Source organism: Phyllostomus hastatus, unplaced genomic scaffold (genome assembly GCF_019186645.2).
Source record: "Phyllostomus hastatus isolate PE091 unplaced genomic scaffold, TTU_PhHast_1.1 phas_contig_29, whole genome shotgun sequence".
NCBI lineage: Eukaryota > Metazoa > Chordata > Mammalia > Chiroptera > Phyllostomidae > Phyllostomus > Phyllostomus hastatus.
In genome coordinates, this window is record NW_025333835.1 from 25,060,359 (window position 1) to 25,088,281 (window position 27,923).

The following is a 27,923-nucleotide window of genomic DNA, read 5'->3' on the forward strand; positions in this document are numbered from 1 at the left end:
ATTCATATGCTGAACCTTAATGGCTTCATCGATCCTCCAATCAACAAATACTACTATAGTGAGGTGGCTGTGCGGGGAGAGCGGTGGCAACCATGAGTTCGTGTCTGGCCCGGATTGCTACCTCTGATTAACTGTAGTCGTACCATGATCTCACGTTCTTTATTGGGGTACAAGAAGCTCTTATTGCCATTTTTTAATCCTCGGGAGTTAGCAGATAGTTACAGCAAACCAGCTCCCTCCTAACACCTGTCACTGCACCTCCGACCTCCTGGGGATTTCATCTTGTCCCTGGATATGTACATTTGTTACCCCATTTCCTCTCCATTCCAGCAGGTTTGTTTGCCTTGAACAGAAATTCTCTTCCATACACTTCTTCATCTTGAGAGGAAACGCTGCCACAGGAACGAGGCCAGTGGCCATCACCTCTCATAGTAACATTACACAAAGCAAAACACTACGTAACATTTTAAATCGTCTTTACTCAGAGATCAACACAGTGGAGGTCCGAGAGCTCCACCAAGGGCACTGACGTTCACGGCCTACCAACTGTCATGCATTCTTATCTGTAATTTATAAACCCCAGCCTTTCCATCTTTTACTGAAGTTTAATTGCTGTTCTTATGAACAATCTTTTCTACCTGATTGAAGCATCTGCTAACCTGACTTCATAAAACCATCCAACATCACACACGTGAAGAACCTGCAGATCCAACTCACTCCCGAGCCACGCTGGGGTTGAACTTCACATCTAACTCTATAAATTACCCCACACTTCTGCTTGGGGGAGAGCAAATATCATTTTCCCTTCATCTCCACTGCTAGCATGAGTGGTTCAACTTCCTGGATGTTCAAAGGCAATATTTCACAAAGATATAGTGAGCGTTTATCACTTAATCAGACGTAGATGCTGGGTGATTCACTGGGCTGCTTCTGAGCCAGGTGATTTATTTGATTTATTTCCATATACCAGCCTCGAAGTATTTACTTAAGGAAAATTCAAGGTAGTACATACAAAAGGAATTTTAACTGACTCATGACCAAATAAAGCACAAGTAATAAATTCATGTACACTCCTGCAACGGTTAATTTAGAAATGTCTCCAAGCCCTTGTACATGTGTCTCAACCTGTATAGAAAGTACCATCTCAACACTCCGCTTTTCTTACTAATTCTGGGCCTTTACTCACAATCCTCCTCTGGGTGGGTTTGCTGAGTGTATTCTTCCTTCCTTTGTACTTTCTCACTTCTCTACTACCTACTCTCAAATCAGTCTTAAATAGAATTGATAACATTTCCCTCTGAACATTACATTGGGTTAGCCAAAAAGTTAGTTTTTTTTTTCCCTGTAAGACGGCTCTTGTAGCACTTAGTTGTCTTTAGCTTCATTTGAAACAATTTTATTAGACTGTATTCTGACAGCTGTCATATCTGTGTGCATTTAAAAAAATCAAAATTGCTGAATTTGGGGGTAGCCATTTTAATATTGAAATGGAAGAAAATAAGTGACATTTTCAGCATGTTATGCTTTATTATTTCAAGAAAGGTAAAAATGCAACTGAAACACAAAAAAAGATTTATGCAGTGTATGGAGAAGGTGCTGTGACTGATCAAACGTGTCGAAAGTGGTTTGTGAAGTTTCGTGTGGGAGATTTCTCACTGGACATTTCTTGCTGGACAATGCTCCACAGTTGTGTAGACCAGTTAAGTTGATAGCAATCAAATAGAGCCATTAGTTGAGAATAATCAACATTATACCATGTGGGAGAGAGCCAATACACTGAAAATATCCAAATTGATAAAGTTATTGGTGAAAGTGAAAAGTGCATCTTTTATTTTGTGGAAAAAACTAAACGAACTTTTTGGCCAACTTAACACTACAAATATATCTCCTTAGAGCACCATCCACATTTTATTATATATAAGTAGTGTGTATGACACCACAAACACTGTATATTATACGTTCAACATCACACAGACACACACACCCTTCAGGACAGTGAACCCCTTGAGAACAAAAACTGTGTTTTATTTATCTTTCTAGTCCAGCGTTTTCCACAGGGCCAAGGACAGTAAATAAATGCTGCTGAATAAATAAAAGTTGAATTTTCTCAAGGCTAACAGTAAAAATCCTTCTTCTTTCACTTCCCAAGAGATAAAAGTGGTTTAAACGTATTAACCAAATAATGTGCTATACATTCTGTAGGAACCAGTTATCGTTACTCTACTATTCAGGAAAGGAAAAGTGAAGAAAAGAATATCTGTTATTTACGTAGCATTCCACATTTAGCCACCGAAAAACACGTTGCAGAAACTGGATCTCATAACCAGCGTGGTTGTCCTCTACCCGTTAACTTACGCTGCTCACTTGAGCATCTCAGCCTGCAACGCCGGTCAGTCAGGAGAGGACCTGATCTCACCCTGTCCTTTTACAAAACGGCCCTCAGCATTCTCATTCCCTCAGCTTTCCCAGCGTGACAGAGGACAGTATGCTTTAGTGATCGTGAGGAACCATGAAGGATGCCCCAGCTCTAGAGAGTGTGAAGGAAAATAGCTGTATCATCTGTACTGCATTTTCCTCTCTGTGAAAAGAGAGAAGCATAATATTTAACAACATCACCCAGCTATTCTGAAGTAGTTAATTAGATTTAATGGGGGAAGGGAGGTGAGCTGATGAGGCACTATTCAAAATCAAAGAGTCATTATTTTGTGTCTAAAAATAACCCCGATTTAGGAATAAAATTAATTTGGAAGCTCAATCTTTAGTAATCATCTTGCCATACTTTTTAAAAAAGCAATTTTTAATCAAAATCCCATTCTAAGCACAATTCAATGAAGTAAAAATGGGAATCTGTGGATTTCCATTAACCTTTGAAGTAAACAGGACACAGTTCGGGTTCATCTTTTCTTCCTTCTTCTTCCTTTTTTTTTTTTTTTAATAAAAGATACAATGTAGTGTCGCAGGTTCGATTCCCAGCCAGGGTACATGCCTGGGTTGCAGGCCATAACCCCCAGCAACCGCACATTGATGTTTCTCTCTCTCTCTCTATCCCCCCCTTCCCTCTCTATAAATAAATAAATAAATAAAATCTTTAAAAAAGAAAAGATACAATGTGTGTAGAAAGGCTAATTTTGTGTAATGGAGTGGTTAATGTAAACAAAATGGATTTTTTTTTTTTTTAATTTTTTTTAAAGACTTTATTTATTTATTTCTAGAGAGGGAAGGGAGGGAGGGAGAGAGAGAGAAACATCAATGTGTGGTTGCTGGGGGTTATGGCCTGCAACCCAGGAATGTACCCTGGCTGGGAATCGAACCTGGGACACTTTGGTTCCCAGCCCGCGCTCAATCCACTGAGCTATGCCAGCCAGGGCCAACAAAATGGATTTTAAAACTATATTATTTTTTGTTTCACATAAAACATTTATAAAACATCTTAAATTGCTTCTTTATAGAGTCAATAATAAATGTTTTGTGGTTGAACTAACTTTTCAGGTCATTTATGACAACTTCTCATCTATATTTTTGTTCAAGAGCTAGTCAGTGAAAGAAGATACCCGTATTCCCCAAATTTAAAAATAAAATCCCTCCCTAGCTGGTGTGGCTCAGTGGACTAAGTGCTGGCCAGTGAAGTCAAAGGGTTGCCAGTCAGGGAAAGGGCCTGGGTTGTGGGCCAGGTCCCCAGTAGGGGGCATGTGAGAGGCAACCACACACTGATGTTTCTCTCCCTGTCCTTCTCCCTCCGTTCCCCTAGCTCTAACATTAAATAAATAGAACCTTAAAAAAAATAAAATCCCTGGATACTTAATGCTCAGTCTGAAAAAATAGAAATAGTAAACCTCAAAATTAATATATTACTTTCATATGAAAATCTTCATGAGAAGTAGAAGTTGTTACCTGAGGAAAAATTGGAATTGTTGTCTAAATCTAACTAAGAAACTTACAGTATTTAAAAAAAGGGGGGGCATCCTTTAAAAATGTAACGGTAACAATCCTGGGAAATAAACCATATCTGTTAGCAAAAATATGTTATGTGCAGGTTTTAGGGAGTGAAGAGTTTTGGCTGCAAAGGGATTTTCCAAAGGAAAGGGAGACAACATAGTTCACTGAGCAGAAACACCCTTCTCTACAGAGAAGCAGGAATGATTTTCCTTTGCTTTCGCACAGCCCTATTGAAACTGCCCATTAGATTGAACATTCTCATAATGTAGACTGGGTACTCACCAAGCAAACTTCTGGTTATTCATTCGATTTCCCCGGACCCTTGATACTGGGGACGGATGTACCCTGCAGGTAGATAAGAGTAATCCAGTTATTGAAAAAGCATGCTCCTGATTACAAGTGAACATATTAAAAGGAATCTGGTTTATAAATGATCTCTTTTAGATTTGCTTAGTATAGAATCCCCTAGAACTGGAGCACCGCTTAGTAGATGAATGCAGGTAAATTGCTCTGCTAGCAAACGTGCACAGTATGGCTTTTCCCTTCTGCACCACTTGTGACGTAACAAGAGTTTGTCTCATATGCTCACTGGGAAGAACCCCCGCAGTGCAGCACCACCAGTTTTAACCAACTGACTTCATTCATTCAGTCCAACGAAGAGTATGACCTATTCCTTGCCAGGTTTAGGAGTCGGTGAAAATAATGTGAAGTGTGGTAATCACCTTCAATGAGCCCTTCCTGCTACCTCTCCCCTCAGGGGCACATAAGAGACAACCTAAGTGCACGCTTCCTCAGTTCACTTCCAGACGTAGAACAGCAGGATGATACAGGGGACAGGATATGCCACCCACAGTATGCTACTCTGGTGTGAGGATTATTTGAGCTAATGCTAACTGAGAAACAGCACACACAGGAAGAGGTCTCTGTCTGCCCTTCGAAGGTCTCATGGCAGGGCAGAAACTTGTCTTTCCTAAAGAACATTTTCACTTGTAAAGGTGCCCCCCTCTCTCATTCCAGGAAGGGTAGCCTCATGGCTAACTCTTATCACCAGAGGTGGTACTGAAACGGGTCTGCATAAATCCCCCCTATTTGCCACTGTTTCTCCCATACATTTGCTGGTCACCTTTTACAATTTACCTTCCTAGAAGTCCAGATCCATTTTTTTTTGACTAGTCCTTTCTTAAATTGCTTAAATTCCTTCATTAACACATTGTTTGCGGGTAGTTTTTATCGCGCGCTCTACTACCAGTCAACGTAAAATGTATAAATACGTTTCCCACATACAATGTGTTAAAATGGTATAGAAGCTCCCAATTCTAACCACCTTTTGAGTTACTTATCACTGAGTACTTCTACATGTATGCATGTTACGCACATAAACAAGCTGGTTTTTTCCCCCTCTCGCTAATCTGTCTTTTGTCAGTTTCATTTGCAGCCCACCCCCCCTTCCACACACCAAACCTGAGAGAATACAGGGAAAGTTTTTCTTTCCTCCCCTACAATAATTTCCTCCAAATGTCCTGGAATAGAATCTGTTGAAGGAAGGGCAGGTGGACAGTTACTTCCAGGAAAAAGACTTTCTGGATGTGATGCTCTACAGCTTTGGGCTTTGAGGTAGGCAAAGTCAATTCAGAATTTTAGTTCAATAATGGAAGAGTAAAGACTATTCTGTTTTTTAAGTTTTCAGGACTGGAGTCAGCCATTGGAAATAGTTTAAATTTCCAGGAACTGAAGATACCCTCTAGCTGCCGAACCTCCTACCCCTCTCAGTGGGTCCCTCACTGGCAACACAGTATGCCCCACTCCCTGCTTCCTTGTGGCCGGCTTCCCGCTTTGTTCTGTCTTTACTAGGACTTGTAAGATCCAGGCAGGATTTTGGCTTGTGTCTCTTTACTCTTTATACCCCAGACATTACTCTTATTTACAAGACAAGAAAGAAAACGGGTTTTTTTAAACTCCTGTTAAAGTCCTGTTAGAACCAAAAGCTCCAATGTGCATTAGAACCCCGGCTCTCCAAAGGTGTCCGGCAAAGTGAAAACCATTTCAAAACAGATAATGCAGCTCTAGCCCCTCAGAAGGGCCAACTGCAGTCTTTCAGTGAATCCAGAGCCAGAAGGCTTGTTTCTTCCAACATCCCTTATTAACATTCTTTTCCTCACAGCACTTCTCAATGGCCGCTGCAGCTGAGCTGCTCAGCACAGATTTTCTGCTCGGCATGGGGGAGGGACGTTAATTATGCAGGAAAATGGAGAGAAGCCAGACAGCCCCTCTGGTGAACTGTCTCATTCAGGCAAGGCCCACTTCCTGCTGTTTTGCAGTTTCAAGGATCACCTGTTGGTCTTGGCATCTGGCCAAGCTGGGGCCTAGCGGAAATGACAGGCTCAGATAGAAATGAGAGCCTGCTCGCACTCCAGTATCCCGGACTGGGGGGAGGGAAAAAAACACGCAATAAAAACGCATGAGAATTTTACAAAACATAGGAGAGAGAACTCATTTTTTTCTTCTCTTCTTCCTTTTTTTCTTTCAGTCTGTCTCCTTGAAATCCAACCATCAGAATGGAACTGTGAGCCAAAACATGTCCCCCCAGTGAGAGCCCCTCACCTACGGGGAATACAGGAAATCCTCCTGAACCTCCCTGACGTCCCCACCGGGTGTCACGATCATTCTGCCTCCACCGAGTTTTAAAAAGGAATAGTCCTAGCGCAGTTATTTAATTCAGCCTACAGCCTTTAATGTTTACCTCTGTTATTGCTTCCTCCTTAACTCTAGTATTTCTATTTATCATGATAATTCCACCAGTTGAAGTTTGATAATAGATATATTCTCTTATTGATGGTTCTCACTGCACATAGCAGTGGAGACAAATAGGACTGTTTAACCTATAATTACAACATTCCCTGGGTATTTAGTGATCCAGCCACATATCAAATACTGTAAGCAGACAATTTCCGTAACAGTCTGTCTTCAAAGAATTACTGATTGTGTGTGACCCGATAATTATAAAGTTTCTTAAATTAAAACAGTAAAACAAGAAAGCTTTTTTCCCTTCCCCAAATTAGTAAATTGATAACCTAGAGTTCACTTCATCTAATAAAGTATACCACAAAGGTTTACGTTTCAGCAGCCTCCCAAATTTTATTTCTTCAAAAGGATAAGCAGTGTTTGTTTGTGTGAGCTCAGTCTTTAAATTGTGATGGTTTTTGCCAAGGCCCAACTTCTCTGCACATACAGCAGCCAGGCAGGTAGCAAAGTCAAAACCCCAGTAGGAGAAACCACCACCTAATCGGCATGTCATGCATTATTCATGACCCCCTGATTCCTGCACCTGCATCCAGGCAGGAAGCTTGCAGGGAACTTTCATTATTCTCCCTTTAGCCTCACACAGGCCTGATTACTGCTAAGCCACTTTGTTCTGAAACTGAGGGTTTCAGGGCTCAGTACTAACCGCTGGATACGAAAAGAAAAAAGAATCACCATGTTGAAGAAAAGGGCAGTCTCAGCTGTTGTGAAACATGCACTGAAGGCTACAATGTGCTCTTCCGAGATGGACAGCTTATGCCAGGTGGAAAGGCTCACATTCACGATTTGCATTACACAGAAAGAAGGAAGCTATAGCATCGAGGACATGTATACTGACTGTTCTCTTTATATACACTCAACTCGAGTATCTGAGGCAGACAGCATGTTTTTAATTTTACCCAACGCTGGGCTTTATTTTGTTTTCCTGCTAAGCATTTGAAAACTTCTTAGCTTAATATAGAAATGACTCTTCCTTCTTTGGGTATAAGCACCAAAAGACTTAACCTTCTAATCTTCTATTTTAATGACTAATATTTATAGTTAAGAGACGAAGATCACCCTGTGTTTCAAAGTCTTCATGAACCTACCCGAATGGCTGGCAGCTGGAGGTGGGATGTGAAACCCAGACACCCGGCACACTGGCCACTGAGGAGCTGCTGGGGAGGGGCACCTACCCATCCTGCCTTTTTACTCGCCCCCCAGAGACAAGCAGCGACAACTTAAATTCCATCTGGCAGTCCCCAGTGAATCGGGGTGAAGCGGTCACAGAGGACAAACTGTATCACCAGCCTGCCTGGGATGGAGTTCTAGCCCCACCAGTAACCAACAGTGTCACCCAGGGCAATACTTAACTTCTCAGGGCCTTAGCTCTCTGACCTGCGCAAATGGATGCAATGACAACGGCCACCTCCCAGGGCTGGGAGATTTCAGTGAGTTAATAGTTGTCAAGTGCTTAGAGCAGTGCTTGGTACCCAGGAAGGAGCTGATACACGTTAGCTATTCTCACTAGCAGTGCTGATTACATGGGAAGCGATGGGAAGACGGAACCCGAGTAGCCAGCTCCTTCCAGGGGACTGAGATAACAAATGTGCTCCGACAGAGGCTGCAACCTTAACCACTCAGCTTATGTGACTTTACTAAAGACGAGGTAACAGAGAGAAATGAACACAGAGAGAACCGTGAACCAAAACAAACACTGGTTTCTAAGATATGTCTTACTCTCTGCTATCTCAATTTCCTGCTTTGTATTAAAAGACCTGTCTTCTGTTTACTAAATTGCATAGTATCTCAATTATACCCCATTCAAGAACAAGTCAATAATCACACAATACAAAAATCACTCCCATTTACTAAGTCAGACCTTACTATGTGCCAGACACCATGCTTAATGTTACACTACCTAATGCTATGCTCTGATATTATTATACACATTCTAGCTTTGACAAAACAGGTGCAGAAGAGTTAGGCAACTTGCCAGGGTACAGAGCTAGTGAACAGCAAAAGCAGCACTTGAACACAAGTATACATGACCTGACCTAGTTCAGGATTACCTTCCGTTCCTGGGAGCCCCCCAACAGGGGTGGGCAAAAGTAGGTTTACAGTCGTCTGTATGGAAAATACAATAATGAATAAGTAATACGAGACTGAACTCTGTGCTTCACATACTCACGGCTGTGAACCTGCTTTTGCCCATGCCAGTGTAATCCCTCCACACTACCCTAGAGGATGCAATAGAGTGGATTAGCACTAAGGGCTTCAATGAAAGATTTAGCGTTGATTTGTGCTTTCCAAAAAGCAAAAGTTTATTTAGCATCCTATTGTGCTTTCTATAGTATAAATAGACATGAGGCGAAAATACGGGTTCTTGGCCTAAAGTTGGCACTAAACTAAATAGTAAGCTTGTGGGTACTCACAAGAAATGTAATCATAGTAATGTATAATATACTGTGTCCTTCCCCATGTTTATGAAAATTCCTTGACACGAGTATTGCTACTGAACCACAAAATGTGCAACACAAGGAAGTTTTAGATGGTAAAATGAATTCTCACTGCAGCCACTTCCTCTCTTCTTATTTTTTCTAGGATGCAATCCAGTGTGTGTTCACAGCCCCCTAGTGAGATCCTCCTCCTCATCCTCCTCAGTGGCCTCCACGTTTTCACACCGAATGGTCCATCCTCAGTCCTTGTCTTCTCAGATTCTCAGCAGCACCTGCCGTCAGTGACCATTCCATCCTTGAGAAGCTTTCTTTACTCAGCACCATTGACGGTTTCCGGCTTGCCGACTCTGCTTTTCCTCCTTTGCTTTGAACCTCCTTCTCTCATTCTTTTGACTTCTAAATGTTGGCGTGGCTGGAAGGTCTCCTTCCCATGACCTTTCTCTCCCCAATTTCAACTCGCTCCCTGGGCTACCAGAGTCTCCTACACAGCCAGCCTCACACCCTCGATGTTCCCATCCCAGCTAACGGCCTTACGTATCATCCACATTCTAATGACCCCCAAATTTCTATCTCTACCTACCCCTGTATCTTCTCTGAGTACCGGACTCAGGGTTTTCAATCCTAACTTTCCCTTCAAGAATTTTTTTAGGCTATTCCTTTCCATATCTTCTCAGTTTAAAAAAATGGCATCATTCACCCAGTTGTAACCTTGGAATAATACTTGTCCTTTCATGCTCATACATTAGAGAGGCTGCTCAATACTAAGGAAAGTCAAAATAAACTGTCCTTTCACAGACCAATAAAACATTTATTGTAAGAAATCACACATATGATAAGATTAGAGATTTTCACTAACAAGATCATGAGAAATAATTATGTAAAAATATTTTCTATTTTTTCTTTCCTTTATATTGTATTTTTTTATTTATTCCCCTTTACCATTACCATTACCACTTATTCCCCTTACACCCCACACCCCTGCAATCACCACAGTTGTCCATGAGTCCTTTTTAGTACTTTCTATTCTTAAGTCCATTTTTATGTTATATAATAAAATTATTAGCCCATACTTCCATCCATAATTTTTCCAATCATTCCACATAATACATAACTTAACAATTCAGTTTACTACATTTGTGGAAGATTAATCAAGAAATAATTCCATAATTATTTAAATTATTTTTTATTGATTATGCTATTACAGTTGTACCAATTTTTTCCCCTTTGCCCCCCTCCACCCAGCACTCTCCTCCGCTCAGGCCATCCCCCACCACAGTTCATGTCCATGGGTCACGAGTATAAATTCTTTGGCTACTCCATTTCCTACACTGTACTTCACATCCCCATGGCTATTCTGTGACTCCTATTTGTACTTCTTAATCCCCTCACCTCTTTACCCATTCCCGGACACTGACAATAATTCTTAAATATCAGTATTCTCCTATGCAGAATCACATGAAAGACACTCTTAGAGTAATTCTTAGTATTGCTTCTTTCTTACACATAGTTGTACTGAATACAAGTTCTCATGATTATTCAGGTGAGCATGGATGTTTTTATAATATACATATATTACACTTGACCAAATAAAAAGCGTCACCAGTGTTTAAATTAAGTGGACCCTTTTTATTCTCTGCTTTTATTAAGCCAGTGATTAGATGACTGTTAGGAATGTTGTGTGTGTTTTTAAAGTTCTTTCCTCTCCTCATTATATTTGTCTCTTTCTCTCACGCAAAGCCACTGATGTTATTTTCAGAACAGTGGGATAAACTTAAACATCATATGGGCTTAATGGGATATTTTTTTCACTTAATGGGATATTTGTCTAACAGTATAAATTTTGTTAAAAATACAGTATTTTGAAGGAAGTAACATGTATTTCTGCCATGCATTATCAGACTAAGGAATTCTAAAAGGAGTACATTGGTTTGCACAATTACACGAATTGATCCCAGCCTCTTCTCCCAACATCCCCTCGTGCTCGCTGTGTGGCAGTGACACTGAAGAGTCTCTTCCCTCCTTTGTCAGCTGGCTAGCAGAGGCTCGCCTCTAAGAAGCCACCCCGGACCTCTGGCTCTAGGTCAACCCACTCCCAGCATGGGGTGCTCAGCACTTGGTAATGGAAGATTATATCTGTTTATACGTTTAGTTTATTTTGTCTCTCTCTTCAACTAGACAGCATGCTCCAAGGGGACAAGGGACCTTTTCACTGCTCACTTTCTTATCCCCGTTACTTGCCATGAAGGGGGCATCCAATAAGTAACTGTTGTAATGCCAGAGATCCTCATTTATTGATGAGAAGTTGGAGTTTTGTGACTGAGTTTAGGCTCAGATGATCTCCTGATTGATAATAAGAGAGGTAAGGCAGGATCTTCTCTACCCTTCCTTTGATGCCAGAAAAGCCAAACCTAGATTAATCTGTTTTCCTTCGGTGCTGCCTTGGGCAGCAAATGGCACGATACCAAGTCTGTAAACGACCCAGAAACATGGGAAGCCTCCTTCACTCAACTTCACTCTCCATATCCAACCCATTTCAGTCCCCTGCTCTGCATCCATTCTTTCCACTTCCAGAGTCACTCACTTGTCTTAACCCATCCCTCTCTCTTACCTGCACTGATCCCAAAACCTTCTCCCCCAATCCGTGTGCTGCCCTAGAGCCACGGCGTTATTTTTAAAAGGCAAATTTGGGGCAGGGACTGGTAGAAGAGGGTAAAGGGCGGGGGATAAGTGGTGATGGAAGGTGATTTGACTTGGGGTGGTAGCCCTGATCTCCTTTCAGTTTCTCTCAGCTCAGTACCTTTGCATGTTATTCTTTTCTTTCTTTTTTTTTTTTTAGATTTTAAATTTAATTTTAGACAGGGGAGGGAGGAAGAGAAGGAGAGAAACATCAGTGTGTGGTTGCGCTCATGTGCCCCCTACTGGGGACCTGGCCTGCAACCCAGGTATGAGACCTGACTAGGAATGGAACCCATGACCCTTTGGTTCGCAGGTGGGTGCTCAGGTTCTGTGGACCCACATCAGCCAGGACAATTCCTCTTATACAGAATCCCCAATAGGCCCTTTGCTCCTTCTTTTAGGTAACCTATCCCCAGCTCCCACATCACATATCACCTCACTCTGCATGACTCGCCAAAAAGGATTCTGTCTCTATATTATAGACTCTCATTATTCTCTTCATTATCCTCCATAAAACTCAACAGGCTTGCAGTTACATAGAGACAGGACAATTCTGTGAAGAACAGGAACTAGTTCTTCTAAGCTCTCCACTACATGCCCAGTATTAGACCCTATGTCTGGTACAAGGTAGGCACACATTGATGAGAACACATGATAGCAGCCTTTTATTTTTCCTACGGTTTATTCTTGCAATAATCTGGAAAAATGAATAAGTACATATAAATAATAATTTAATACATATATTTAATATTGACTATGTTCAATACATACCAAAGATAAAGTACAAAGTGGAAGAGAAGGTGAGTAAAAAGTGATGTGGCCCAGGTGCTGTCCAGGAAAAGCTTTGGCCGCACGGCAATGGGTTCTGTGGACTCATGCCAGCCTGCATCCCACCCAGTCTGCACATGGGACCCACCTCAGGCCAGGGTACCAAAGCAGACGCCTCTGCCACTTCCTTGCCTCTGCAGGAATTTGTGGACAATCAGTGGCCAGTATGGAGAGATTGGTGAAATTCATATCAGGTCTATAGTTAAGTGAATAGTGTTGAACCAATGATAATTTCTTGGTTTGAAAAATTGTACTACGGTAATGTGCAATATAAACATTAGAGAAAGTGAGCAAAGGGTATCCATGAACACTCTATAGTATTTTTGCAATTTTTAAATCCTATAATTATTATTTTAAAATATATTTTATTGATTATGCTATTACAGTAGTCCCATTTCCCCCCCTTTATTCCCTTCCACCCTGCACCACACCTCCCACCAGCATTGCCCCCTCTCTTAGTTCACGTCCATGGGTCACACATATAAGTTCTTTGGCTTCTCCATTTCCCATACTGTTCTTAACCTCCCGCTATTTTGTACCTACCATTTATGATTCTTATTCCCTGTACCTTTAACCCTATTCTTCCCCTTCTCACTTCCCACTGATAAACCTCCATGTGATCTCCATTCTGTGATTTTGTTCCTATTCTAGTTGTTCGCTTAATTTGCTTTTGTTTTTTTCAAGTTCATTTGTTGATAGTTGTGAGTCTATTGTCATTTTACTGTTCATATTTTTTATCTTCTTTTTGTTAGTTAAGTCCCTTTAACATTTCATATAATAAGGGCTTGGTGATGATGAACTCTTTTAACTTGACCTTATCTGAGAAGCACTTTATCTGCCCTTCCATTATAAATGATAACTTTGCTGGACAGAGTCATCTTGGATGTCAGTCCTTGCCAATTATAACTTTGAATACTTCTTTCCAGCCACTTGCCTGTAAGGTTCTTTTGAGAAGTCAGCTGATAGTCTTATGGGAACTCCTTTGTAGGTAACTGTTTCCTTTTTTCTGGCTGCTTTTAAGATTCTCAGGGAATGTAATTATGATGTGCCTTGGTGTGTGCTTCCTTGGGTCCAACTTCTTTGGGATTCTCTGAGCTTCCTGGGTGTCTGTGTCCTTTGCCAGATTGAGAAAGTTCTCCTGTATTATTTTCAAATAAGTTTTCAATTTCTTGCTCTTCCTCTTCTCCTTCTGGCACCCTTAAAATTTGGATGTTGGAACATTTACAGGTGTCCTGGAGGTTCCTAAGCCTCACCTCATTTTTTTGAATTCTTGTTTCTTCCTTCTGTTCAGAATGTTTACTTCTTCCTTCTGCTCCAAATCATTGATTTAAGTTCTGGTTTCCTTCCCTTCACTGTTGCTTCCCTGTATATTTTTCTTTATTTCTCTTTGCATAGCCTTTTCTTTTCCCTCTATTTTGAGACCATACTCAACCATTTCTGGGAGCTTCCTGATTACCAGTGTTTTGAACTCTGCAACTGATAGGTTGGCTATCTCTTCATTGCTCAATTTTATTTTTGGAGTTTTGGTCTGTCCTTTCATTTGGGCCATATTTCTTTGTCTCCATGTGCCTGTTACATTCTAAAGGGCAGAACCTTAGGTATTTGCCAGGGTGGGGCAACCCAGGTTGCTGTGTTGTGGTGCTGTGTGTGTGGGAGGTATCCGAGAGGGAACAATGCCGCTTGCTCGTCTGGCTTTCAGTCACTTCCCCTCCTACTCATAAGCAAATCGGGCCTTTCTGGTGCTGATTCCTGGCTGGGTGGGTTTGCGTACATTGTAGGGCCCTGTGGGTCTCTCCAGTGAATTTTCCCGTGAGGCTGGGAGTTTCTACTGCCACTGCAACCCCCACAGATTTTTCCAGCCAGAGGCTTTGAGGCTTTATTTTCCTGTTCTGGACTTTGGGTTGTGCGGTCTCTCTCATTCTCTAGTTGTTCTTCCCTGTTTATCTACACATAAATGTGGGACCACTTGGTCTACCAGCTGCCACCTTGCTGCGAGTCCTCTCCACCCTGGCTGCCCATCTTTGCCCCTCCTACTGGTCTGAATGAATGTTTCTTCTTTAACTCCTTGGTTGTTGGACCTCTACACAGTTTGACTTTATGGCAGTTCTGGTTATTTTTGGTTTTTAAATTTGTTATTGTCTTTCTTTTGGTTGTGCATGGAGGCAAAGTGTATCTACCTATGCCTCCATCTTGGCCGCAAGCAAATCCTATTATTATTTTAAAATAAAGCATTTTTAAAGCGCTACACCTTTGCTGAGATAAGGATATAAGGAATATAGTCCAGTCAAAATGGAGATGTAGGTAGACATTCTTAGCTTCTTGTGCAACTACAAAAAAATTACAATTAAATATCAAAACAAATAACATATAGAACTCTCAAGAAACTGAACTGTATGGAAGTCTGACAACCAAGGATTTAAAGAAGCCACATTTACCCAGAAGGGCACCTTTTACAGGGAGTCAAAGCAGCTCTACCTAATACACAGAAACAAACACAAGGAGGCTGCCAAATTGAGGAGACAAACAAATATGGGCCAAATGAAGGAACAGAACAAAACCCCAGAAAAATAACCAAATGAAATGGGGATAGTCAACCTGTCAGATGCAAACCAGACTTCAAAACACTGGTGATTGGGCTGCTCAGAGAACTCGTTGAGTATGGCAACAACATAAAGGAAGAAATGAAGGTTATACTAGGTCAATAAAGAAAAATCTACAGGGAACCAACACTGAAGGAAAGGAAACTGGGATTCCCTGGGACATCTCCACACACGCCAACACACATGCCAGAAGGAGAAGAGGAAGAGCAAGAAATTGCAAACTTATTTGAAAAAATAATGAAAGAAAACTCACCCAATCTGGATAAGGGAGTAGACATACAAGTCCAGAAAGTACAGAGAGTGCCAAACAAATCGGACCCAAAGAGGACCATATCAAGCCACATAATAATTAAAATGCCGAAGATTAAAGATAAGGAGAGAATCTTGAAAGTAGAGAAAAGCAGAGAGGTACCTACAAAGGAGTCCCCATAAGGCTATCAGTTCATTTCTCAAAAGGAACTTTGCAGGCAAGAAGAGACTTGCAAGAAGGGTTCAAAGTGATGAAAAACAAAGACCTACATCCAAGATTACTCTGTCCAGCAAAGCTATCATTTAGAATGGAAGGAAAGATATAGTGCTTCCAAGACAAGGTAAAGCTAAAGGAGTTCATCATCACTAAGCCATTACTACATTAAACATTAAAGAGACTTATTTAAGAAAAAGAAGAGGGTAACAACTATGAACATTAAAAAGGCAAAAACAAAACAAAAGACAAAGAAACAAAACCCTAGGCAAACAACCAGAACAGGAATAGTATCATAGGTATGGAGATCATTTAAAGGGTTATCAGCTGGGAGGGGGAAGAGGGAGAGTAGGGGAAAAGGTACAGGGATTAAAAAGCATAATTGGGAGGTACAAAATTGACAGGGGGATGTTAAGAATTATATAGGAAATGGAGAATCCAAAGAACTAATATGTATGACCCAGGGACATGAACTGGGGCAAGGCGAATGCTGGAAGGAAGGTGGGTACTGGGTGGAGGGGGGCTAAGGGGGAAAAATTGGGACAACTGTAATAACATAACTAATAAAATATGGTTCAAAATAATAATGAAAATTATAGTGAAATCTTAAAAAAAGAATGTATGCAATATAGACTTTCTAGAAACTACTTTTTGTTTTAATTGGTAGCATAATTTTTTCATTCTATATGTTTACAAATATAGAGTATATAGCACATTCTCTCTAGCAAACTTTTTTTAAGTAAATAAACTCATCAATAAATTCTATTACTTTCACCATCATGGTATTTGAATGCACTGAATATAGAATTACTAATAACAGTATGCAGGAAAGTAATAGAAAGAAAGGAGTAAAAGAAAAGAGAAAGATGTTTAGTAAGGTCAATAAAAAACAAGGCTATGGTGAGAGTTTCTGGAGAAAAATTTAGCTCATGTCTGCAGAGCCACAACCTGTATTGTGGGAGCTGACCTTTAGCCAGTTAATATGGACCCCACATTCCTGCTCTGACCTGAGATACTCTGGTAATTACTTCAGTTCTGCACTTCATTTCACATGTTTGTAAGTCTGATGCATTATTTTTCATTGTTCAGCGTACAGTGTATTAAGGTGCCTGTGCTTTGATACATGTACTGAAGTACTTTGATTCAGTCGTTAGTGTGGACCGAGTTGGAGGAACTTCAGGAATTGAGAGGCATTCTGACTGGTAGTTATTCTATTAGTCACACTGGTAATGCTTTTTATTTGGTGTGCTCGGTCAAGAACGAATAGTAAGTCGTTGAAAAATTACTTCAAATACTTTTATTGCCTCTGGCTGCATTAATTTTGAGATGCCTCATTTAGGCCAAAAAAAGAGGCAATGCTAACGTATGCAATACAGGCTTTCTGTCACCCCAAAATGGATCTATTATAGTGCAATATTCTCTCAAGAAGGTGTTGTAGCTCACTAGGCTGTTCCATTATCCCTTTGAGTAGGACAAAATTTTACATCATTTGGTTTAAGGCACAATGAAAAGGGCAAAACTAGACTTTAAAGATGATAAGCTATCTTTGAGGGGAAAATGTAGCTTGCATTTCACTTCAAAAAAATTTCAGTGGTAGAAAAACCCCAACCTGGTAGTTATATGTAACCATTATCTTTAATGATTTTAAATAATGTGTTTAAAAGGAATGAATGTATGTATTTTTTGTATGTGTGAATCCAGATTTGTTTGTTAGTGGAGACCATTTAAATCAGGGAACGGGCCCTGGTCAGTGGGGCAGAGTTGGTTGGAGTGTTGTTCCGTGTGCTGAATAGTTGTGGGTTCAATTCCCGGCAAGGGCACATGCCTAAGTTGCAGATCCAGTTCCCAGTCGGGGTACATGTGGAAGGCACCCAATCAATGTTTCTCTCTTCACACTGATGTTTCTCTCTCTTTCTCCCTTCTTCTCTCTCTAAAATCAGTATGTGTATCCTTGAGTGAGGATTAAACATCAGTCAATCATTAGAAGGAAAAGGCATCCAAGAGATGGATTCAGTACTGAACCACAGAGAATCTGATCAGTAGACAGCCAGAGGCAGTCCTCTCATTGCCCAAACTGATGGCCAAGAAGCTTGGAGGACTTCAGGGCAAAGGAGTCAGAAACTAATCTACTAGCTTATGCAGACAGTTTATTTCAAAACTTGAGCCAAGAGCTGCCAAAACATCAGTCAGTGTTCACAGACCTAAAGGTGTTTGTGGAGACTGGCAAGCAGTATAAGGAGGATCACACACCAGTTTACCAATAGACTGGACAAAGAGCAACTCACCCACCGCATAAGCACTTCCAAAATGTGCCAGGCCCTCCACAACTGATCAACATCGTTTATACTAGCTGGGTTCAAGTTCACTGCTCCCTCCTCAGCCCCCAGGATTCCCTCTCCTCTGTTGCACACAGCACCCACCTACGAGGTCACAGGGTTTATCCTGCAGAAACATGTACTGCTTATTACATGAACGAAACAGGCAAGAGCAAAGCACAGCTGGTTTAGATATTTTGCTTATTTCTGAATTTGATACAGATAACTACACTGGTGTTCTGGTTGCTTATTAAGTACCAGACCATTATTATGATTGGAAAAAAGATAAACAGAGAGAATTGGTTAAAATGTATTATGTGCAAGGGGACTGGGTGAAAAAGGTAAAGGGATTAAGCAAAAAATAATACATTCATACAAAAAACAACTCATAGACACAGAGAACAGCATGGTGATTACTAGAGAGATGGGGATGAGGTGAGGTGGATGATGGTAAGGGGGGATAAATGGTGATGGAAGGGGATTTGACTTGGGGAGGTGAACACACAATACAATATACAGATGATGTATTACAGAACTGTACACCTGAAACCTATATAATTTTATTAACCAATGCAACCCCAATAAACTCAATAAAAAAGGAAAAAATGTATTAAGCATTATCATGTTCAAAGCACCTATTATCCAGGGTAGGTGATATTAAAGCTATGTAGTAACAATACGAGATTGAGAACACCAGTTCCCCAGATAGAAGAGCTGTCACGAGACAGTAAATAACAAAAACATGGAAACACTACTACGTCAAGAGGTCAGAGGACACGGAGGTCACTCCAAGATAAATGGTGTGAGATTTGGGTTGTGTCCCTCAGGACACAGCTCCTCAGCAGGCATGGTGAGCAGCCAGCGTGCAGGTGTGCAGGTGAGGACAAAATTACGAGCAAACAGGAAGAAGTGGAAAGATGAGCAGAGCATGTGGCCACCTGAGCTGGAAGCAGGACTTCACCAAAGGAGGTGCAGCCCCAAACGTGGAGTGTCTTTGATGACAGGCGATAGATGTTTGGAAATTTTTCTCTCAAGACAGTGCAGAGCTGCTGGGAGGTTTCATTTCTGAGGAGTGATGTTATCACATGAGGATTCCTCTGCTGGCGGCATGCAGAACAACCGGAAAAGATCATCCTACAATAGTTCGGATGTAAAGAGGCCAAGTCTAAACAGAAGAGGTCCTGAGGGACGGGAGAGAAGAGATGAGATAACAAGAGGAACTAGCAAAACCTGTGGACGCTGGATCGAGGAAAGGAAAGGGAACACAGTCTTGAAATTCTGAAAGACTAGCAGAACCGTGGGGGGCGTGGATTTAATGCCAGGCAGCTGGCCACGAACGACTGCAGTTCAGGAGGGAGGGCAGGCTTACAGGAATGGATCTCTGTTCCACAAACACAGAGGAGAAAGGCGCAGTGGAAAAGGCAGGTGAGGTTTCTAAAGAAAAACCGCCAAGCCAGGAGTGCAGGCGTGCTGACTCGGACATGGCTCACAGCGGGGGTGAGGGGAACAGAACCAAGGAAGTGAAGTCAGCAGCAGATGAGGAAAACCAGCAGTGCAAAGGTGTTATCAGAAGTCAACACAACCACGTTGTCACATTTTCCAAACGGGAGGACAGTGAGAAAGAACAGCTATGCATGTCGATTAGTGGCCATCCTAAGAACAGGTTTTTGGTAAAGCTACAAAAAAGCTTTAGAGTGTTGCTGCTTCCGAGTGGGGATGAAAGAATGTTGGAAAACAACATCTGTTTGCGAATCATTTCCATTAAAGAAGAGAAATACTTGGAATTTCAGACAAAAGTCATTTGGTTTTTCTTTTTTTCTCAAGAAAATGGAAGCTCTGATTCTGTGTGTCAGATGGAACAGGCAACTGAAAAGAAGACTTAAAATACTGCAAGGAGAAGGGAAAACCGAGGAACAGATCACTGAGGGGCCACGTGAGCACAAAAATGTTCTCGGACACTCAGCAGCTACGTCTGCCCAAATACTTTCTTGAAGGTGAGAGCTTACGGTGAACTTCATACCGTGCTAAGAGTTTCACCAGAAAGTCTCACTGATGTGCACCACCACCTGTGACGTAGGTATGGTCATTCCCACTTTGTAAATGAGACAAGCAAGCTTCAAGAGGCTGGCACTCTCCTGTACCAAGCTCAAGGTCACACATCGGAGCAGAGACTCAAGTCCCAATAGACACCCACACCACAGTCTTAGAAAATGTCCCACTCTGTTTATTTTATGAACAAAGAAGTAAACCTAGTTTTTTTAAAAAAAGAATATCATGGGGAGATTAGCTAGAGTAGTAGAATATATAGCAACATTTAATTACTTATACTTTCATTTTACCAAGGGATATTGCTTATAATCGAGAATTATGTGTATAAGTTATTCCTGAAGTTGTCTGAGATCCTTAAATGACCATCTAATTTGTACATCAAAATATTACCTATAATACACATGCATCAGTCTACATATCCAGTTAATAAAAAACGTGTATTTGGTGTTTGCTACAGGTTCCTGGTACAGAGTTCCTAAAACTCTTGGAATTGCTGAGGGATAGCAGTGTCTTTTGCTATTCATAACAAATCCCCTTTGACTGTACCTGAGTTTATGTTAATGACTTGCCCAAGGGAAGGGCCCTAGATAGCCACCAGGAAGACCAAGCATGTGATTGGAGGGTTTGAACTTCCAGCCCCACCCCTGAGCAGGGCAGAGGGGCTGGAGATCCAGCGATTGCATCAGTCCTGCCTGTGTCATGACACTTCCCTAAAACCCCCTGAGAAACAGGATCTGGAGAGCCACTGAGTTGGTGAACGCGTCAGTGTGCTGGGAGGGCGGCACGCCCGGAGAGGGTGTGGAAGCTCCATATCCCTCCCCTCCACACCTTGCCCTGGGCATCCCTTCCATTTGGCTGTTCCTGAGTTGCATCTTTTATAATCAATTGGCAATCATAAGTAAAGCTCTTTCCTAAATTCTGTGCGTCACTGAATTATTAAATGGGAGAAGGGGCTCACAGGACCCCTCAATTCTGTAGCTGGCCAGACAGAAGAGGGGGTAATGTGGGTGGCATCCAAAGTGAGGCATTCCTGGAGGACGGGGCCCCCGACCTGTGGGGTCTGTGCTAACTGCACCGTCCATGTCCCGATTGAGTCTGAATTTTGTCGGACACTCCCTTGGGTGTCACAGGGTTGGAGAGCTGGCTGCCATGTGGAAAACCAACCACGTAATTTGTTACTCAGATAATTCTATATCGGGCTTTTATAATACTTATCTGCCCCCATGGCCTGGCCAAACACAGGAATGATGCATGTAACGCCACTGTCGACAACTGAGATTATGATTTGAGAAGTTTATAAAGTTAAACCATCTTCAAAAAATTCTGCAAAGCTTTTGTTGGGACTATTTTCCCTCAACCATCATTATTAGAAAATATGAAAGGAATGCCCATGAAACAGAATCAACCCATATTTAAATCTACAAATCCTGATAACTATCTTATAAATAATCAAGACAAACTGAATTTACAAAATATGATTAGAACAGTTTGAATTTGTAGTCCTTGATTAAATACAGATGTTATGCAAAACAGGCTGAGTCTGGAAATTGCCCACAAAAGCAACCTTATTATTTAGCATTATTTTTGCTTTGGAAAAAAGTAAGACTCTTCAGAATCCCAGAAATATCTGCAGAAATAAGAAGAATCAACCTAGGAATAAATAGAATAAAACGCCTCATGTGTATTAAACAAGAGGCCTAAAAACTGCCTATTGCCAAGCAGTAAAATAGACACACTGTGATTTTTATAAAAAAATTAATAAAATTAAAATAGAACCAATTGATGTTTCCCCTCTTATAAGTCCCACCCTGAAAGCAATATGATTTATTGGTTGTACAAGGGATAAAATTACAATTCAATATCCAAAAATAATAATTAATGAATTGGAACGATTTCTTAGTTTCTACTGTTTGGCAGGCCCAGTGCTAGACAGCAGTGATGGAAACATACATAAAATACTGTGCCCACCCTAAGGGACTGTCCAGATGAGAGAGTTCAAATACCGTAGAAATTTCACGGAAGGGCTACACGGTGCCTGGTTCCCTCACCAGCAGGTCGACTGCTTACTGGTTCTGTTGTAAGACACTGAATCTTTATGCCTCACTCTTCCCGTCTGCACTGTGAGAGCAGCAGTTACATCCTCTCATTCAGGGCAATGCCTCAAGCAAAGCATGTGCTTATGAAAATCTCAGCTGCCATGACGATCCTGTCCTTGCCCACTGGAGTCCCACGCTGCAGTGGTGACATCTGCTCAGGGCCGCCCCGTGTCTCTGTGTCCCGTTCTCCTCTTAAGCAAAGGCAATAACCAAGAAGACTCTCTGTCTCTGAGTACTGGGCACAGGCTGAATGCTAAAAGGTTACAAAAAGGACTGTCACAAAATACCCAGCTTCCTGGTTGCACATACCAGGGACATTCACCATGAAGAAATGTAAAAGCTTAATTGTTCCAATAAAAAGTAACCAGGGCATGGCAACATCCTGTTAAACAGCAAGACAAACTCATTGTTATTGCTGCAGAGGCTCCGTTCTACTAGAGTACTAGAGTAAGCAGCATTTTGGAAACTGAACCTTAAGCTTACTACACAAATTATGTACTGATTAGGAAGTATGACCCAGTGGTAGCAAGGTGACTTCAGTTTATTTTTAGTTTTCTATACATTTAAAAATTTGATTTAGATTTAATACCAGATGAGTGGCTGGCATGGGAGTCAAGAAAGTTTACTGGGGTGGCGGGTGCGGGGGGGTGGGGAGGGTGGCTGTTGTGGGGCTGGGAGGAAAAGGTGACGAGATTAAGGAGCACTAATTGGTAGTTCCAGAATAGTGACAGCAACGTAAAGTAAAGCAATGGAAATACAGTCAACAGTGTTGTGATAACTATGTATGGTGCCCATTGGGTATTTGAAATATTGGGGGGAGGGATAATACTTTGTAAAGTGTATGATGGTCTAACCACCACGCTGTACAACTGAAACCAATCAAAATAATGTTGCATTCAAACTTTAACTGAAACATAGAATTTAATAAATAAATAAAACGGGAAGAAAGTTTACTGTGGAGAGGCTGTCCCACCAGGGGCCCTAACCTGCCAGTCCGACTCCTAACTGTGGCTGTGCTCACAAACCCATCATCACGTGGGCAGTGCTGAACCAGTGAGTCAGCCGGACGGACTTAGTGCCGTCCGGATGCTGAGCAGCACTGAGGCTCGGAACCTGGAAATTCCCTCCTGCTCATGTATGCACAATCCCGCTCAACACACAGGCGTGTGTTGAATCCATGCAAAGCAAATGATGGGTGGATGAAATCATGGCTTTTTAAGGTAAGAGTATGACCAACATAAAGGTTCCAGGGTTTCAAGGACAGGATGTGTCTATTTTACTTCTGCGAATTACTACAGAATGTCTGTGTGGTCTCACTCCGAGGGCCTCTATACGCCCTGTGTTTTTACTTTGACCATGAATTTACCCATCAGTGTACCATTCAGAAATATATTTGCACAATGTTAAATTTAAATTATGCCATTCTCTTCCAATGGTCTTTTATAAAAATGTAACATCTTCATGAGCTTTCATGTGCTTTGCTTTGTAAACCACGCATTTGTCTAACCCAGACACTGCCTGACTATCATGTTAAATTTCAATGTGTGTAGGGCCTGCCAATTCTAAACCACCTTCGAGAGCAAGCTCGCAGAACACAGCTGAATTTGGAATCCCTACAGCATTTTAAAAATGGCATCAACATTTTTATTTTTGACAAGAAATGCCTGATTTAAATCACCTGTGTTTATTAATTTTTTCCTGGACCCCCCAAATATAAAATATATAGAATAAGCTTTTTATTTAAAAGAAAGAGAAAAACAAATCACAATTTCTGCTGCCTCCTTCACAGCTTAACCTCTGCCATGGAAGGTCACCGTCTGGCCAGAGGGCCGTTCCCACCCAGTGACGGCTGAGGGCCGGTCTGTGGAGGGCGGTCTGCCGCGGGCATGCAGAGGCCACTTTTGTGCCCTTGTGTCGCACACACATCAGGGTCCCTCTGTCTACATGTCAGCTTTCTAGTTTTGTCTCAAAAGATTTTATTCCACAAAATTGCTGTTGTATCTTTTTGATTTTTGTTTCAGAACATTTCGACTTTATATATGTTAAATTTCAAATTAAGAAACCAGCCAGGAAAATGGAAATTCTCTGCCATTAATTTTTCTTATAAAGTGTGAAACTTGCACCTACACATTCTGCTAATTATGACACGCGTAAAAGTCACAGCCGGTGGAAGATGACTGGTTTTCGAGCCCCGACAGTCAATGCTACACCTACCATCTCCACAAACTGCCACGCTCTTTCTAGAGAAAATTTCACACTTTCTGTACATTTCAAAATGGTTTGTTGCTATTTCTGAAAGCTATTAAGACTCCATTTTTCTAGAACTGTAACAGTTTGGAGTCATTAATAAAACTCAAAACCACTAGGAAAGACTTTCATTCCACCACAGTCAGTGAAGAACATAAAAGCTCTGGATACCACACCATGGTTTCCTATGCTGCGTGTAAGGAGAAGGTTTGTGCGCCTTTGTCTTTCTACAAGTATTTCCAATCACTGGCCTTTCAGGGAGACTGTGCCTGGGACTGTGTGATACTCTGTACCTGGGGAGTACTCACAGGGCACAGAACACCTCCACACGTGTCATCTCATGGGATCCTCGTGGAAGTCCAGCAGCGGGAACAGAGGCAGGACTCGCTCTGCATTCTGTAGAGAAGCACCCTAAGGGGCTGGGGGCTTGCTGGGCGTCACAACAGCGCCAGTCACACAGAAGCGAGCACCAATTCTAAACGTTGACCCTGACAGACTTCGGAGCCAGGAATAATGCTGGAGACGACCTGGTGCATGCCCCCTTCACCTCACACCTGACAGAGGGTAACACTGCTCAACTGGCCCAGCATCACCGAGTCTGAGTCCGAGTCCAGCCACACGGGGACTAAGAGCCCCCATGCTCTTCCCGAACGTAACAGAAAGGAAGTTTCAGAGTCAGAGCGAGGTTTGGAATGGAAACATGGTTCCAAAAGACACTATTTATGATCGGGTGCAAGTTACATAAATTCACTCAACTTTAGGTTCCTCATCCCTGGACAGGAGTATTAATACTTTGTACCGACTGCAGCTGTGAGGATGAAAAGAATTAGAGATGTGGGGTGTCTGGCTTGCAATCATTACCCAGCACGCACTGATTTTTTCCCCCTTCATTCCAAATCACTGTTTACATAATGGTACCTAGCTTTCAAATTTCATTTCATAAACTAACAACAGTTCAGCAATTTATAGTTGCTTACAAAAATAGGTTTTAAATGGGCTGTTTCTGATTTTTACAGGTAATCCTTACATTTTGTTTAATTAATTATTCCAACTTCTTATTATAGATAGTCCTGTCCACTAAAATACTAGACCAAACAGTAAAGCTTACTATTCTTATTATAATTTAAGGTTTGAAAATGTAAGTCAAAACCCACATGAGTCTGCTCTGGCCAATCCGTTTGTTATAAGTTTATTTTTGTAATTCCTTTTTTAAATGAAGCATTTTGTGATCAGAATGGAAGTTAATCCTTCCAATTATCGAGTATTCTGTGAAGTGACCCCTGCTGACACTATTTTGCAGCAATAATGGCCAATACTCTCGAGGGTGGTGGTACGCAACACCAAGTGCCGGAGATACATGTGATTAAACACTGCGTTCTCTCTACTGCAAGGAGAGGTGGGTGGGCATGTTGCTGTGGTCACAGAAAGCCCCCAGAGAGAATTTTCGTGGAATGCCACAGCACACCCAGGACCACCCTCACAAAGAAGCAGAACTCCTCAGCTCATTCGGATGTTTCCCTCCTCCTCATCTTCACGGTGAGGGCAGAGGAGGGACCCTCATCTCCGTGCTGCCGCAGGCGGGGAGTGCTGGGGCTGGGTGACTTGCCCACAGACAGCCCGCAGAGCAAACGGTGGAACTGAAATTCAGAGGAAGGACACCCAGCCCCGGGGCCTGCCCTAAATCACATCCTCTCTTCCATGAGAGTCCAGGAAATAAAAACCACACATTGTGTGGCTAAAATAATTTTTTTCTATTCTGATTTGAAATTTTTGATGAGAAAGGGGAACTGCCCCTTGGAACATGCATTCAAATTCACAAGAAATAAACTGTAAAAGAATTTATTTTCATTCCTCTCAAGATCTCTAAAACAGCCCAATTTCACTTTGTTTTTTAAAGTTATCTGAAAATTAAATAAACACAAACAAAATACAACCACCAGAGTGAGTAGATATGTATAAACTTTTTACAGGTTTTACAGAGTAGAAATTATTAGATTTAATTAGTGCAATTGCACACTCATATGTCTGCTCACGTGTGATAGAAGTTACAATTTATTACTGCACTATTATCTAATGATGCAGTTCAAATGAAAGTATTTTTGTACAAATAAGTGATATTGTAGCGTTACTTCAAGGTAAGTTTTCGTATCTTCTCATTGAATATTTTTTTTCTGCCACATTAACTGTCATTCCAAATAAGCTGTCACATCCAAAACATTCATTGCCTTCTTCAGGGCAATACTCTGTGGCTATTCTCCTGGGGGGAAGCCTTGCAGAAGTGACCTTCAGGTATACAGGGCTGACACCAGCATCCTGCCTGGGTTTACTATGCGGAACCACATACCCTGCCTATCTAAGTATTAACAGTTTCCCAGCTTTATCTAGCAGTTCTTGCGTTATTTTTCCTGCAACTTGATTTGTTTGCCTGGTTGTTAATTTTTCAATTACACTATAAAAGATACACTTATATAAATTATTGTGAAATTTCTTTTGAAATGGGAAAAGGAATAAGTAAAGAAACAAAATATTCCACCCCGTGTCAGATTCAGTGTTAAGTCTATTGTATGGAATTAGGACCCTTGTGGACAAGAGGACATGATCGTCAGAGCAGGACTCACACCCCTGGCATTGTGCTGGAGCAGCTGGAAGGCTCTCCCCACCATCTGCACCCCTGGCTGGCGGAAGGCAGGAAGCATGGCAAGCCACTGACCCGTATCAGCTGTTTCCACTTGCTTTTTCCCCATGGTTACAGATGTGCAATTCCCAGGTGTCACACAGACACGGGCAAAGAGACATCAATAAACCCAGATTTTAAGGTCACGCACTCACTATGGATAAGGGACAGACAGCAGATTATATGACAGTTCCAGCCAGTGAGCTCCAACCCTACTCTTTCAGCTGATTCCAACATACCAGTGAGCCCTAATACACCAACCAACGTGTGTCCATTTCTTAGATGAAAACTACTAGTTCTGGAAGCCTTTTTACAATGGCATTGTACACAGAATCCCAAAGTATAAAGGAGATAAAGGCAATATTTAGTTATAAAAATTATTTTATAAATGGAAATCCTTAACAATTACTATGAAGTGAATAGGAAAAGAACAGTGATGTACTTTCATAAATATTAAACTCTGACAGTTTCTGTATTATCAATGGTGGCACCTAAATTATCTCACGTTCTGTTTCCATCAGAGAGTACGAGAGAATCTGCATCTACTGAAATCCATCCTTACAGGTGGTCAGAGAGTTTAATAGGCCATGTCCCACTAGAATAATTTAGATGAGCTTTGGGTGAAATACTAAAATAATCTGGATTACTATTGGGTGGGGGTAAATGGAGAAACTTTTGAGGTATTCAAAACATTCTACATCTTAAGCTATATGAAGGTCACATGAATGTACTCTGCCATACACGTAAGATCGCTGTACGTGACAGTGTTATGGAACCCACTTTAATAGGAAAACAGTGACCC

The 27,923-nt window shown here is 41.5% G+C and overlaps 1 protein-coding gene across 1 annotated transcript in view; it reads right to left on the reverse strand.

Annotated features, from left to right (window-relative positions):
* Positions 1 to 27,923, reverse strand: part of KLF12 (Kruppel like factor 12) — a 421,669-nt gene that overhangs the window by 68,288 nt on the left and 325,458 nt on the right. The window contains exon 6 of the mRNA XM_045838960.1: positions 4,219 to 4,281. Coding sequence (XP_045694916.1) covers positions 4,219 to 4,281 — 63 coding nt within the window. The remainder of the gene's footprint in view (positions 1 to 4,218; positions 4,282 to 27,923) is intronic.